We start from the raw sequence: 15,548 nt of genomic DNA on the forward strand, positions 1-15,548 counted from the left end.
CACTGTACCATCCATTACAGCTTCATCCCTATGAATGTGGCTGGTACTGCAGTATTGTATGTACAGCGCTGTGGTGAAAGGGGCTGTGGCACTCCAATAAGTCTCCTGATTCGTGGAGGGCCCCACAGATTGATAGACCATCCTTGTAATATCTTGGGAAACTCTTTTCTCTGAACAGCACACCGTGTGGCCTGGCATGGTACTGCATGCTAAATTTGCTAGTGGTTTCAATGCTATATTATGGATAGTTGAGTAAAAAGTTTTGCTTCTTCACTAATGGTCCAGCTTCATTTACTTTATAAATATGTAGGCACCAAAGTGTGTGGTGGACCTGGTGGAGTTGATATAAGAATACACCATATTAGTTTTATCTCACACTTACCACATCTATGAGCTGGGCGATGGATAAGCCAAACTTGACAATGACAACATCTGAGGTATTTGGTACCGGCCTGGACCATCGATTGTATCCACTAAACAGGTTCTTGAAAAGACGTTCTTCAGCGTGGGAGCGCGTCCTCTCCATACATAATGCTGCCAGGAGACAGAAGACATCTCAGGGTCAGGGTCCATGGTCAACAGAGGGCAGAAGTAAGTAAGACACATTATATCAGGCCTATACCCACATCTCCTATGGTTTAAGGGTTCAACATTGTGGCCATACTTGTCCAAAACATCAAAAACTTGTGGTATTGAGCCTCATATCTTGACTTCTACAGAGGCCATTCCTAAATTTGACATCAGAGTTTTATCCCAAAGATGGATCTAAATACAGGCTCAAGATAAGGGGACACACCAACTTTTTGAATGTGAGAAATGTGTTCAGAGAAGTTGTCACTTACTTTTAGTAGTTCATATAGATTACTCAGTAGGAAGAGACAATGCTCACAGGAAAGTGAAAATAGGATGAAGAGAAAACAGCATATCATCAACCGGGCAATCACCACCTGCAAAGTAGTCTTAATAAATTGCATTTGATGTTTTTGATTAGATAACATTGTATTTTACATCATTTTCAGTTATTTTGGTCAATGGACAATAGTTTCTGTAGGCTAAGTACATGTCACATATGTAACAGAAAGGAGGCCCTCACTTGAGACTGCAGACTATTCGTAAGATTGGTGACTCTGACGAGCATTTGTCGCTTGGGCCCAGCATGTCCATGTATAACATTGACATCCAATGTCTGTCATAGGCTTTATACATGTTGTAATACTCTACTTCTCCATTGGTGGCACTGCAGAGAAAGTGCATACTTTCAGCCCAAATCCTCCATGGATCACAGCTGATTGCTGTTAGGCTGTGATCCAATTAGCATTTGAGGATCCTTGTAACTAATAACGATTGTCCAAAATGGACAACTCCTTTAAATATCATTATTTAGAGCAAGAAGCAAAAAAAAAAAACCTGCACATTACCTCTACAATGTCTGATCAGCAGTCATTCCATACATTCTACATTAATGGTCGATTGACATATTGCCTGCTAGAATGCTTACCCAATAAGACTGGTCAGTAGTTTGGAAAAAGAGTCAAAATTGACCATTTTGAACTCTACATAACTGCAATCTGTAGCCAGTCCGAACACCCTTGCAACAAAGAGGAAAAAATCCTGAAACATAGTTTACTACTTGGTGGTGGAAGGGACATCCACAACCTAGGGGCTGTTTGCAATCAGCCAACAAAAAAATTATAATTTCTGAACAATCCCCATTTGCCTCATAGAATGCCCCCATCTCTACTCAACAATTGCCCTCAAGGGCAGTTTGATCATGTTTGTAATTATTAGGTAAGGCTGAGTTCACACTTCAGTTATTTGGTCAGTTATTTCCATCAGTGATTGAGAGCCAAAACCAGTAGTGAAGCCTCCACAGACATAAGGTATAAGGGAAAGAACTGCTCCTGTTCTGTGTTTTTGACCCGCACCTAGTTTTGGCTCATAATAACTGATGGAAATAACTAACCAACTGAAGTGTGAACACAGCCTAATCCACTAACCAGCAGCCAAGACTTTTCTATAGCTAGACCAAGCAAATTGGAGACAGAGCAGAGAGAAGGCATGCTCCTCCTGCCTCATAAGGTAAGGACACGCTCCTCCTGCTCTCCCAGCCAATCCAAGCATGGCGCTCTTTTGATTGGCTGAGAGCCTTGAACTGGGTTGAAAGCGGCACTGAGCTTACTACAGACTTCAATGGTAACAAGGGTATACATGAGGAATAACACTATTTATGGCTATTCACTTGTATCTGGAATTTTTCAGCAGTTTTCCTCTGGGTTTGTTGAACATCTATTTACTGTCCTCTCCGACATGATAGCTGGAGACTACCTGCCATCCACTGCACACACAGAAAGTAGAGGAGCATCTACTTCTAAACTGTCTCACATTCCCTCAGAAGCAGCCCCATGATAATGGTGGACATTACTGAGACGTACTGATCTGTATTTTTGTGAATGAAGCACTTGTAATGAGCAATAATCTTTCTATGTGCAGTCTCTCTGGCTGTGCCTGTCTCACTCATTTCCTGCTCACTCCTCCCCCACCCCTCTCCATAAACTTGCATTCACATGTATAATATGATCCTCCTGCAGAGATGATCATGTTCTGGACGGGGGAAAAAGATATTTTTAAGAGTGAAAAGCAATTCAGGGGATGGGGGGGGGGGGGGGGTAGCTGGTAAACAGTTGATAACATAAGGACTAGAAACTTCTAATACTACAAAGCGTCTTGTGATCACTTGTACCATTGATTTATGTAAAGTTGTGTAAAAAATGTAAGACCTTTAAATTTTGTCAGAAGGACTTGGATCTAGATCACTCATCTCTAATAAATTAACAATATTCTAATAGTCTAAAAAAATGTAATTTACAATTTATCATATTCTTGGAGTTGAAGGATGTGACTCCTTAAAACAAGGATTCCTCCCTTAACCTCCCCCAGGTTGTCAGAAATGTATAACCCGATAGGACTAGTCATCTCATTATGTAGAAAGTTCACCCTGAGATACAACTTGTCTCCTACTTGTTTTCTGGGTAAGGTGGGAGGACAAGTCGTTGCTGCTGGAGGTCTGCGAGGTTTAATTTTCCACTGCTCTTTCATATCCTGTCCTCCTGAATATTTCTATTTTTACCTTTATGTTGGTTTTACATTTTTTAGGTCATTAGCAAGATACAGGAGTCTAAAAATCTGCATTAAATAATACTGTATCCTTCTACATTTTGTTTTGTTTGGTAATAATATCTGCAATACCAGGACTGACCACAGGGTGTGCTGTGCACTTTTATTCAAAGACATGTAGGGGAGTACAGAACAGTTCCTTCTAGAGGTGAACAGTCCTTGTGCAGTAATTAGCAATGCTACCTCCAATGTGCTTATTTGATTACAATAATTCACCTTCTTTCTACTATTTTGATTGCAGAAATCAGTCTGCATCCCGAAGTGCAGGTGATTCCATGGCCAATGGTGCCTTGCAGAGGCATCACATAGAGAGATGTGGTCAGATTACATCCAGCACAGGTTATAGTTATATAGATCATCCCAAATTACGAGTAGGATAATAGAGAACCACAAATGCATGCCAAAGGCACAGGAGAGGCAGGAGACTGTGCCCTATGCAGCAGCACTCAGCATGTTACAAGCAATGTGCAAAGTCAAGTCCACCCTAATTTGGGGTGGACTCATGTGCACTATGTAGGTTTCTTGACTTTCTTCCAACTTTCTTCCAACCCACTTTAATTAATCATACAGTATCTTGCCTGCAAAAGAAAGTTTCTAATATACTTAAAGGGGTTATTCAAGATCTATAATGCCCCCTCCCCCCCCATATGCCTGGGTCCTTCACAGAGGTTGTACTAACCTCGCTCCCCAGCACCTGCGGTGCTTCTCATGCCGGCACAGCCGCCGCTGCATCTCCTTGTTGTGCGGATGAAAACATTCGGTGACTGGGGGAGCAGCCAGTAGCAGGCCGTGATGGGAACGAGCCTCCCTAGCGTCACCTACATATGGGGGGGTCATTATAGATTTTGGATAACCCCTTTAACCCTTTAGCCGCTCTGGAACCCTGTCACTTGACATTCCCCTTTGGAAAGTCCTACATTTTTCGATGTCATGTCCTTTACAAATTTTCTGGACTGGTCTATGCATAGAGACATAATTTCCACAGCTCATGGCTGGGGCGGTGTTGTACACCAGGCCAAAATTACTGTATTTGTCTGCCTGGTGCATGTGCATACTACTGACCCGTCCAAAACACCTCCGCCATCCTGGGCTGGGGAAGTGAGGTCTCATTCATAGACCAGACCAAAAACCTGGTAAAGGACCTGACGTTTGCGGGTATAGGATTGTCCAAAGAAGAGCGTACGCAACGTCAATATGGTAAGTAAACTGGAAACTTTCCTTCTCAGACAAGTTAGGACTCATCGAAGGGGTTGTCCCATCTGGGTCATCTGTAGCACATCGATAGGGATATGGCAAAAATGTCTGATAGGTGTGGATCACACTCCGATCTCAAGAATAGGGCCCAAACATGAATGGAGAGCACACCGCGCATGAGCAGCATCTTTTCCTTTCACTTCTGTAGACTTCGGCCATGTTCAGAAGTCAACCATGATAAATGGCATGAAGGGGGGGGGGGGGGGATAAGCATGTCCAGGGTGCTCTCCGTTCCCTCCTGAGCTCCAGTCTTGAGATAGGAGAGAGTCACAGAGTTGGGTTTTGCCGTTTTTAAACTTCTTAATCGGTGCTCACCAAAAAGTCAATTCTTGCCACTGCTAATTACTGACACAGGAGTCGGTGAGGGGTCCATGAAGACAAAGCTCTACAGATTTCTCGATACAGCCGCAGCCCTTGCCAAGCCTTCCTGTCCTAGACAAGCCACTTGATGAACAGCTTAGATTTGCCGTACAGAATGGGACAGTTTTTCATCTGCACTGCAGGCTCCACAGAGAGTGGGTGATAAATGGACAGTAATAGTGATGCACAGGGGAGTCTATTTATCATGTCACAAAGGAGGTAACGGTGGCAAGCGAGGATCCGCACCTTGGAATATTCTGTCTTCGCCCAAAGGGTTTATACGGTCCTATCAATAACACACTGAAAAGCATTCATCGGTCCCTGCACTCCATTCTTTTCTCTTTTTAAGTGCCCCGAAAGGGTCTTAACTTGTGATAAATGCACCAAATGGCCAATAATTTCCTCCTGTTAGCTTTATTTCTTAAACTCCCAGAAAACCACTTTAACTATTAGGATAACATGGATCCAGCTTGAAATGGACCAAATGTGCTCATAAACAACCCAACTCTAAACAAAAACACTATAACTTCACCCAGAAACAGCACAAATCAACTCAAAAACACCATAAGTCCACCTAGAAATGCCATAACTATATCATGAAACACCACAGGTCTACCCAGAAGAAAGGTAACTTCACCCTAGAACACCATACCTTCACCCAGAAATGTATACTGCACTACACCTTTGAATGCCATATGTCCACCAGGAAACAGAAACTCAACTGAGACAACAGAACTCCACCCTCCAGACACACCATAATACCACTATAGAACATCATAACTCCAGCCAGAAACACAATGTTGGTCGTTTATTAAGACTGCCGTTTTAGACGCCAGTCTTAATAAGCCCCTGCCCTGGAGGTAGATCCGCCGAAGTTATGTAGAGGCGCCAGACACTACATAACTTCAGTGCATCCACCGTACGCTGGCGTAGATTAAGACCATTTCTATGCCTAAAACAGACAGAGAAAATGTCAAGCCACACCCACTTTTTTTTTTACACCTGGTGTGAAAAGGTAGCAGTCGAAGATTGCAGCGCAAATAAACTTTGCGCCGCAATCTGCACCAGAAATACACATAATATTTCATATATATCTCCACCTGGAATATCATAATTCTACACAGAAACACCATAAACTCACCCTAGAAAGTAATAGCTTCATATCTGAACACCATATCTCCACCTTAAACCCACCCAAGAATGTCATACCTCCACATTAGAACACCATAACCCCACCCAGAAACACTATATCTCCGCCTAGAATATCACAACTTCACAAGATCACAAAAGAGCAAAAAGTTAACATGTTTCGTAAATGAACTGCCTCCTTAGTCAGACCTAAGGAACTGGGCAGATCACCTCTAAAACAAGTTACCGTAAATGCTATTTTATGGTTTTATTGTTATTTTTTCTATAAATATTTATTTGATCCCTTTTTGGTGAGCAGTGCCATTTTCAACCCGCCTTCTTTTATCTTCTATATCTTTAGAATGGAAGGAAGCCTGCCGCTTCAAACCCAACACACTGCAATAAAGTCCACAACCTGTATACATGCGTTACCTTTACTGGCTTGTGTTCCCAGCAACTCCCTGTGATGGCTGCTAATCATTCCAGAGTAAATTTCCCTTTGCTTCCTCAGGGGCAGGTGCCTGATGCTTCCTCAGGGGCAGGTGCCTGATGCTTCCTCAGGGGAAGGTGCCTGATGCTTCCTCAGGGGCAAGAGTCTGATGCTTCCTCAGGGGCAAGAGTCTGATGCTTCCTCAGGGGCAAGAGTCTGATGCTTCCTCAGGGGCAAGAGTCTGATGCTTCCTCAGGGGCAAGAGTCTGATGCTTCCTCAGGGGCAAGAGTCTGATGCTTCCTCAGGGGCAAGAGTCTGATGCTTCCTCAGGGGCAAGAGTCTGATGCTTCCTCAGGGGCAAGAGTCTGATGCTTCCTCAGGGGCAAGAGTCTGATGCTTCCTCAGGGGCAAGAGTCTGATGCTTCCTCAGGGGTAAGAGTCTGATGCTTCCTCAGGGGTAAGAGTCTGATGCTGTCCCCAGATATAACCGGCTGACTGCTCCCTGCCTGATGATGCTGCTGCTGTGCATCATTCCTTCACTGTTCCCACTCACTGAACTGTGCAGCATTCCCTCTAGAGCAGCCAGTATCTAACTACTGCTGCTATGAGCCGATAATTAACTCCATTATTAGTATAACATTTTATACATAGCATAACTACACCATTTAACCCCTTATGCAGTGGGTGCTGGCACATTGCATGGGCGCCAGAGCAGAAGAAGGATGAGCGGAGATGCACCTTTTCCTGCCCGGGAGAGGGGGGCAGCAATAGGCATGGGCCACCGATATAACAAGTATTCCGCACACAGCTGCATCAAGACTATATTGCGCAGCTCGATAGGGTGTAAATTGTCTTTATCTGGACCATATGGAGGATTAAAACTGGACAAGTCTGGAGGTCAGTCATGACTGATGACAAAATAGAGGGCATCTGGTAGATGAGCTCAGTCAACCCTGTCCCCTCCTCTGTCATATATTAATAACCACAGCTATAATAAGCCTCATGAATTCCCATTAGAAACAATTACTTTCTAAATAAAAACATGTCGGGAAGTCAGAAGTGATAACGAGAAGAGATCTGCCTGTCGTCCGGCACGGGACCCCAGATGAGGATCATTTAAGTGTTAACGTTTAATGAACAGTTAGACTGGGACTATGAGCCACCAATCCAGCAGCTGTCACACCGCCCAGTCACAGGGAACCCACGGGGGATTGACTGCCCGATGAAAGATTTCCACGGTTAATTGAAGTGTTTATTGCATCCACATGGTGCCCTGACAGTCCAGACACATATGCTGAGATGGATTAACCTGGACAGCATCCTCCCCTGGACTGTCGAGCCATTAGACCTAAGGTGTGATTAATGCGGAAAAAAATGTCACTCTGAAAAGTTTAAGTTTAAAGTTAAAGATGGAGTTCGGAGAAGAAATGGAATTACAGTCTGTAGTGTTAGGAAAAAATTACAACCATTATTTATATTGCAATATATAACAGGTCTGTGTAACCTGGCGTAAAAGGCAACTAATGGATGTACTCACAACATACTGCCCTTTATGCACAAAAATATAACTACTATAATAGTGCTCCTACGTACAAGAATATAACTACTATAATACTGCTCCTATGTACAAGAATATAACTACTATATCACTGCCTCCTATGTACAAGAATATAACTACTATAATACTGCTCCTATGTACAAGAATATAACTACTATAATACTTCCTCCTATGTACAAGAATATAACTACTATAATACTGCTCCTATGTACAAGAATATAACTACTATAATACTGCCTCCTATGTACAAGAATATAACTACTATAATACTGCTCCTATGTACAAGAATATAACTACTATAATACTGCTCCTATGTACAAGAATATAACTACTATATCACTGCCTCCTATGTACAAGAATATAACTACTATAATACTGCTCCTATGTACAAGAATATAACTACTATAATAGTGCTCCTACGTACAAGAATATAACTACTATAATACTGCTCCTATGTACAAGAATATAACTACTATAATAATGCTCCTACGTACAAGAATATAACTACTATAATAGTGCTCCTACGTACAAGAATATAACTACTATAATACTGCTCCTATGTACAAGAATAAAACTACTATAATACTGCTCCTAAGTGCAAGAATATAACTACTATAATACTGCTCATATGTACAAGAATATAACTGCTATAATACTGCCTACTATGTACAAGAATATAACTACTATTATACTGCTCCTATGTACACAAATATAACTACTAGAATACTGCTCCTATGTACAAGAATATAACTACTATAATACTGCTCCTATATACAAAAATATAACTACTATAATACTGCCTCCTATGTACAAGAATATAACTACTATAATACTGCTCCTATGCACAAGAATATAACTACTATAATACTGCTCCTGTGCACAAGGATATAACTACTATAATACTGCCTTCTATGTACAAAAATATAACTACTATAATACTGCCTCATATGTAAAAATAATAAAACTACTATAATATTGCTCCTGTGCATAAGAATATAACTACTATAATGCTGCTCCTACGTACAAGAATATAACTACTATAATACTGCCTCCTATGTACAAGAATATAACTACTACAATACTGCTCCCATGTACAAGAATATAACTACTATAATACTGCTCCTATGTACAAGAATATAACTACTATAATACTGCTCCTATGTATAAGAATATAACTACTATAATACTGCCTCCTATGTACAAGAATATAACTACTATAATACTGCTCCTATGTACAAGAATATAACTACTATAATACTGCTCCTATGTATAAGAATATAACTACTATAATACTGCCTCCTATGTACAAGAATATAACTACTATAATACTGCTCCTATGTATAAGAATATAACTACTATAATACTGCCTCCTATGTACAAGAATATAACTACTATAATACTGCCTCCTATGTACAAGAATATAACTACTATAATACTGTTCCTATGTACAAGAATGTAACTACTAAAATACTACTCCTATGGGGGCGTGGCCTGCACGCTGATGGCGCCGGGTGCTTGATCCCTTAGCTCTGGACCTACACACTGGAAAGCGGCTCAAAGCGATTCACCTGGTAGACCAGAAATAACCTGGGGTAACCTCTAGTACCCACCAGGCATGGGGAAAGTTAAAAGGCGCCCAGCTCCAGCGAAATTAACCGAGTTCTTCAGCAAAACAGTCTCTGTGGAGCCGGGCCTAGGGAGCGTCACGCCGCCAGTGCGCTCTCCATCTCCTTTGCTGCCACGCCGATGTCCCTGCCGAGTGCCTCCATTGGCACCAAAGTGCTGGGGCATGACGGACGATTGGATACTCACCTCACCGAGGATGTTATGAGGTCATTGCTGGAAATTCTGCGCTCTAATGAAAGAGGACATGATGGGATTGCTGAGTGAGCTCAAAAGAGATATACAAAGCATTGAAGACCGCACAGCGCACTTGGAAACTAAGATGGCGGAGTTCGCCACTTCACACAACTCTCTCATAGGATATCACCAAGCTGTCAGCCAAACTGCATGACTTGGAGGACCGGCACTGCCGAAATAATATTAGAATATGCGGGATTCCCGAAAATGTGGAGCTGGAGCCATTACTCAAGGAGCTTCTTAAAACAGCATTGCCGACGGTCACTGAGAGAGACCTAATTATAGACCGCATCCACAGTGTGCCGACACCGCGGGGCTTGGATGGTTCCCCACCTCGTGACGTCATTGCACTGATTAATTTCTTCACGATTAAGGAGCTTTGAGATGAGACCCCACGCAATCTGATATCTTCAAGGGCATCTCTATCCACTCAGACCTCTCGGGAGCAACATTGGCCAAAAGAAAATAATTTACTCTCATCACTAAAATACTTAGGGAACATCAAGTAAAGTATCGGTGGGGTTTTCCTACAATGGGACCCTACAAGTGCTCAGCTCTCCACAAGGGACATGTCACCGCTAGATATCTGAGAAGCTCTGACAGACGTTCTTCAGAATCTCCTGCTTGAGGTTCTTTTGTTTTGCTTTCATTTTGTCATCTTGTTTCCCTCTCTCAGCTGTCATCTAGTTGCACTGATTGCATCCCTTTAAATCCCCTCCCATACTGCATCACTTTGCGGTTTATACAACTTCCTGGAGTGTGTGCATGCTGGATGCTGCAACTGAAGCTTCTACAGATAAGTCTGTTGATTTATTTGTGTTTTCCTGTTTGCTTGATCCTAGGTGACCCTGACTCCCTCCGTATTAAGTGTAGGGAGCCAGTGGTCGTGTCCCCTCACTATTATAGGGTGTTCAGGTGTCATACAGTCGAGGCACGAGGGCATGCAATTATCTATCATAGAGATCTTTGCATGGGCTGAGAAGTCAGGGAGAGTGCTAGAGCTTTTACAGGGCTCACCCTTATGTTCCTTAGTTTGTGAGCAACACCATCCGTGACATTATAAACCGCCAAAACCGTCTTAAGCATGGATCCGGTTTCACTCTTGACTGAACGTATGCAGGGTCTTTCACTGGAGGTAGCAGATCTCCGTAAAACTGTCTCTCAGTTTCAGGTGACCAGCTCAGCTTGCGTTCATGGAGTTTGTTCTGAGCATAAGATCTCGCTTCCGGATACGTTCTCCGGGGGTAGTGAGAATTTTGTTTGTTTTAGAGAGGCTTGCAAACTCCATTTTCGCCTACTTCCCCATTCCTCTGGTGATGAGGACCAGAGGGTGGAGATCATCATCTCGCTGCTCAGGGATAACGCTCAGTCTTGGGCCTTTTCACTACCGGTGGGGGCACGGCCCCTCCGATCCGTGGATGAATTTTTTGTAGCCCTGGGTCAGATATATGATGATCCAGATCGTATTGCTCTGGCTGATTCTAGACTGCGTCTTTTATGCCAGGGTAAACAGTCCGCAGAGTTATACTGTTCAGAATTTCGGAGATGGGCAGCTGATTCTGGTTGGAATGATGCTGCACTCCGAAGTCAATTTTGCCATGGTCTTTCAGAGGGATTGAAGGATGCATTTGCCTTTCATGAGAGACATGCCTCCTTGGAGTCTGCCATGTCTCAGGCTGCTCGTATTGACAGGCGTCTTAGAGAGAGAGAGGAGAGATCACTCCTTCCTGTCATATTCAGTCCAAGGATAGTGGGTCTGTCTCATTCAGTGCACAGGGGTCTCAGTCTCTCTCAATCCCCTTTGAGGAGGAGCCCATGCAGCTGGGTTTGCTTGCCTCTAATAATAGAGGATTCAGCTCTCCGAGGAGGGTTTGTTTCTGTTGTGGAGGTATAAATCATTTGGCAAATGTTTGCCCCTCTAGAAGATCCAGGGAGAGTTTTGAGGGTAATAAAGAAAAAGAAAGAAATCCTCTAAAAAATTTCCATCTGTTACCATTGGCAAGGTTGATACGGAAATTGAAGCTTTTCTGTTTGCTTGTAGTTCTCGTTTTGTCCTTCCTGCCAGGGTGGCATAAGAGAGCAAGAACATTGTTTGTGAGATTTTTGTAGATAGTCAATTTTCTGTAACACATGGTTTCCAGGTATGCACTTTGGGAAAGGACATACCTGTTTTTGCTATTGATTCTGCTCCACTTTCTCAAAAATCGTTAAAGGGCATAGTTCACAATATCCGTTTGACTGTAAGTGATGCTCTTGTTGAGGATGTGTCATGTTTCGTCCTAAGCGGGTTACCTACTCCTCTAGTATTGGGGCTACCCTGGCTCACTAAACATAACCCGACCATTGATTGGCAAGCGAGGCAAATAAATGGTTGGAGTCACTTTTGCTGATAGAATTGCCTCTCGACATCTCTTTCAGAGGTTTCTACTAAGACTGTACCATCTTTTCTCTCTGAATTTTCGGATGTGTTTTCCGAGTGTAGTGTTCAGAAGCTGCCCCCTCATCGGGAGTACGATTGCCCTATTAATCTCATCCCAGGCGCCAAGCTGCCTAAATCTCGTTTATACAATCTCTCCCAACCTGAGAGGATCGCTATGCGTACTTATATCTCAGAGTCTGAGAAAAGGACACATACGACCCTCGAAGTCACCTGTTGCCGCTGGGTTTTTTTTGTTAAGAAAAAAGATGGTTCTTTAAGACCATGTCTGGATTTCAGGGAGCTGAACAGTAGTACAATTCGTGACCCTTATCCGCTTCCTCTGATCCCGGACCTGTTTAACCAGATTGTTGGGGCTAAAGTTTTTTCCAAGTTGGATTTAAGAGGGGCTTACAACCTGGTCAGGGTCAGAGAAGGGGACGAATGGAAGACGGCCTTCAATACCCCTGAGGGCCATTTTGGAGAATTTGGTTATGCCTTTTGGTTTGATGAATGCTCCAGCCGTCTTCCAACATTTTGTGAACAGCATATTTTTATCATTTAATGGGGAAATTTGTACTAGTGTATCAAGATGACATTTAGATTTTTTCTCCGGATTTCAAGACCCATAGGGACCACCTACGTCAGGTCTTGTTCATTCTGCGGGAGAATAAATTGTACGCTAAACTGGAAAAATGTGTGTTTGCGGTTCCAGAAATTCAATTTCTGGGGTTTCTCCTCTCCGCTTCTGGTTTTCGCATGGACCCCGAGAAGGTCTGCGCTGTGCTTGATTGGGAGCTTCCTGAGAATCAGAAGGCGCTGATGCACTTTTTGGGTTTTGCCAATTACAGGAAGTTCATTTTGAATTATTCCTCTGTTGTTAAGCCACTCACTGATATGACCAGAAAGGGGGTAGATTTTTCTTCCTGGTCGGTAGAGGCGCGTAAGGCCTTTTCTATTATCAAGGAGAGTTTTGCTTCCGCTCCCATCTTGGTACAACCTGATGTCTCTCTGCCCTTCATTGTTGAGGTGGACGCTTCTGAGGTGGGTGTCGGTGCGGTCTTGTCTCAGGGTCCCTCTCCTGCCAAATGGCGTCCATGTGCCTTTTTCTCGAAGAAACGCTCCTCCGCAGAGAGAAATTACGATGTGGGAGATAGGGAGTTGTTGGCCATCAAGTTAGCTTGTGAGGAATGGCGCCATTGGCTAGAGGGAGCCAGACACCCTATTACCGTGTTTACCAACCATAAGAATCTGGCCTATTTGGAGTCAGCCAAGCATCCGAGACAGGCCAGATGGTCTTTGTTCTTTTCAAGGTTTAATTTTGTTGTCACGTTCCGCCCTGGGGTTAAGAATGTGAAGGCGGATGCCCTGTCACGTTGTTTTCCGGGAGGTGGGAATTTTGAAGACCCGGGTCCCATTTTGGCTGAAGGGGTGGTGGTCTCTGCTCTTTATCCTGAATTGGAGGCAGAGGTGCAGGCAGCCCAGACAGAGGCTCCTGATCTTTGTCCTCCTGGGAGGTTGTTTGTGCCTCTCGCTTTAAGACACAAGGTTTTTAAGGAGCACCACGATACTGTCCTTGCTGGGCACCCGGGGGGTAGAGCCACAGTGGATCTCATCGCTCGGAGATTCTGGTGGCCGGCGCTTCGTAAGTCGGTTGAGGGTTTTGTGGCAGCCTGCGAGACCTGCACTCGTGCCAAAGTCCCTCATTCACGGCCATCAGGTCCTCTCCTCCCGTTACTCATTTCTTCCCGTCCGTGGATACATCTGTCCATGGACTTCATTACGGACCTGCCTCATTCCTTGGGGAAGACTGTGATTCTGGTGGTGGTGGACCGTTTTAGCAAAATGGCGCATTTCATTCCTTTTCCTGGGTTGCCCAATGCTAAGACGCTGGCGCAGGCATTTATTGATCACATTGTCAAATTGCATGGTATTCCTTCAGACATAGTCTCTGATAGTGGCACGCAGTTTGTTTCCAGATTCTGGAAGGCTTTCTGTTCTCGCTTGGGGGTTCAGTTGTCATTCTCTTCTGCTTTCCACCCGCAGTCGAATGGCCAGACGGAGCGCGTCAATCAGAATCTGGAGACATATCTGCGCTGTTTTGTGGTGGAGAATCAGGAGGATTGGTGTTCTTTTTTGTACCTTGCTGAGTTTGCTTTAAATAACCGTCGTCAGGAGTCCTCTGATAAGTCACCATTTTTTGGTGCATATGGGTTTCATTCGCAGTTTGGGACATTCTTTGGAGAGGGGTCTTCTGGTTTACCTGATGAGGAGAGATTCTCCTCGTCTTTGAAATCTATTTGGCAAAAGATTCAGGATAATCTAAAGAGCATGAGTAAGAGATATAAGCGTGTGGCGGATAAGAGACGTGTGCCTGGTCCGGACCTGAATGTTGGTGATCTGGTGTGGTTGTCTACTAAGAATATCAAATTGAAGGTTCCCTCCTGGAAGTTGGGTCCTAAGTTTATTGGGCCTTACAAAATCTTGTCCGTCATCAATCCTGTTGCCTACCGTCTTGATCTTCCTCAAACTTGGAAGATCCATAATGTTTTTCATAAGTCCCTATTAAAACCTTATGTCCAACCCATTGTACCCTCGTCTTTGCCTCCTCCTCCGATTGTGGTTGATGGTAATCTTGAATTTCAGGTCTCTAGGATTGTGGATTCTCGTGTTGTCCGCGGTTCTGTCCAGTACCTCGTTCATTGGAAGGGTTATGGTCCTAAGGAGAGGATGTGGGTCCCAGTGACGGACATTAAGGCCACTCGTCTCATCAGGGCTTTCCATAGGTCCCATCCTGAGAAGGTGGGCTCTGAGTGTCCGGAGTCCACTCGTAGAAGGAGGGGTACTGTCGCCGCCAGATATCTGAGTAGCTCTGACAGACGTTCTTCAGAACCTCCTGCTTGAGGTTCTTTTGTTTTGCTTTTGTTTTGTCATCTCGTTTCCCTCTCTCAGCTGCCATCTAGTTGCACTGATCGCATCCCTTTAAATCCCCTCCCATAATGCATCACTTTGCGGTTTATACAACTTCCTGGAGTGTGTGCATGCTGGATGCTGCAACTGATGCTTCTACAGAGAAGTCTGTTAATTTATTTGTGTTTTCCTGTTTGCTTGATCCTAGGTGACCCTGACTCCCTCCGTATTAAGTGTAGGGAGCCAGTGGTCGTGTCCCCTCACTATTATAGGGTGTTCAGGTGTCATACAGTCGAGGCACGAGGGCATGCAATTATCTATCATATAGATCTTTGCATGGGCTGAGAAGTCAGGGAGAGTGCTAGGGCTTTTAAAGGGCTCACCCTTATGTTCCTTAGTTTGGGATCAAGTCAGTCGGATCTTCGTTTCTTGTCTTCTAGTTTTCTGCAACACCATC

At 43.8% G+C, this 15,548-nt stretch overlaps 1 protein-coding gene across 2 annotated transcripts in view; it reads right to left on the minus strand.

Annotated features, from left to right (window-relative positions):
• The window catches only part of CHRNA2 (cholinergic receptor nicotinic alpha 2 subunit), a 121,976-nt gene that overhangs the window by 77,115 nt on the left and 29,313 nt on the right, over nt 1–15,548 (minus strand). Inside the window, exons 2-3 of one of the 2 annotated variants that reach the window (XM_044291798.1) lie at nt 843–947; nt 383–534 (exon numbers count right to left, since the gene is read on the minus strand). In XM_044291798.1, the coding sequence (XP_044147733.1) occupies nt 383–526 (144 nt within the window). In that variant the 5' untranslated portion in view covers nt 527–534; nt 843–947. The remainder of the gene's footprint in view (nt 1–382; nt 535–842; nt 948–15,548) is intronic. The other variant, XM_044291797.1, reaches the window with a different exon arrangement.

Source organism: Bufo gargarizans, chromosome 4, assembly GCF_014858855.1.
Source record: "Bufo gargarizans isolate SCDJY-AF-19 chromosome 4, ASM1485885v1, whole genome shotgun sequence".
Classification (NCBI taxonomy): domain Eukaryota; kingdom Metazoa; phylum Chordata; class Amphibia; order Anura; family Bufonidae; genus Bufo; species Bufo gargarizans.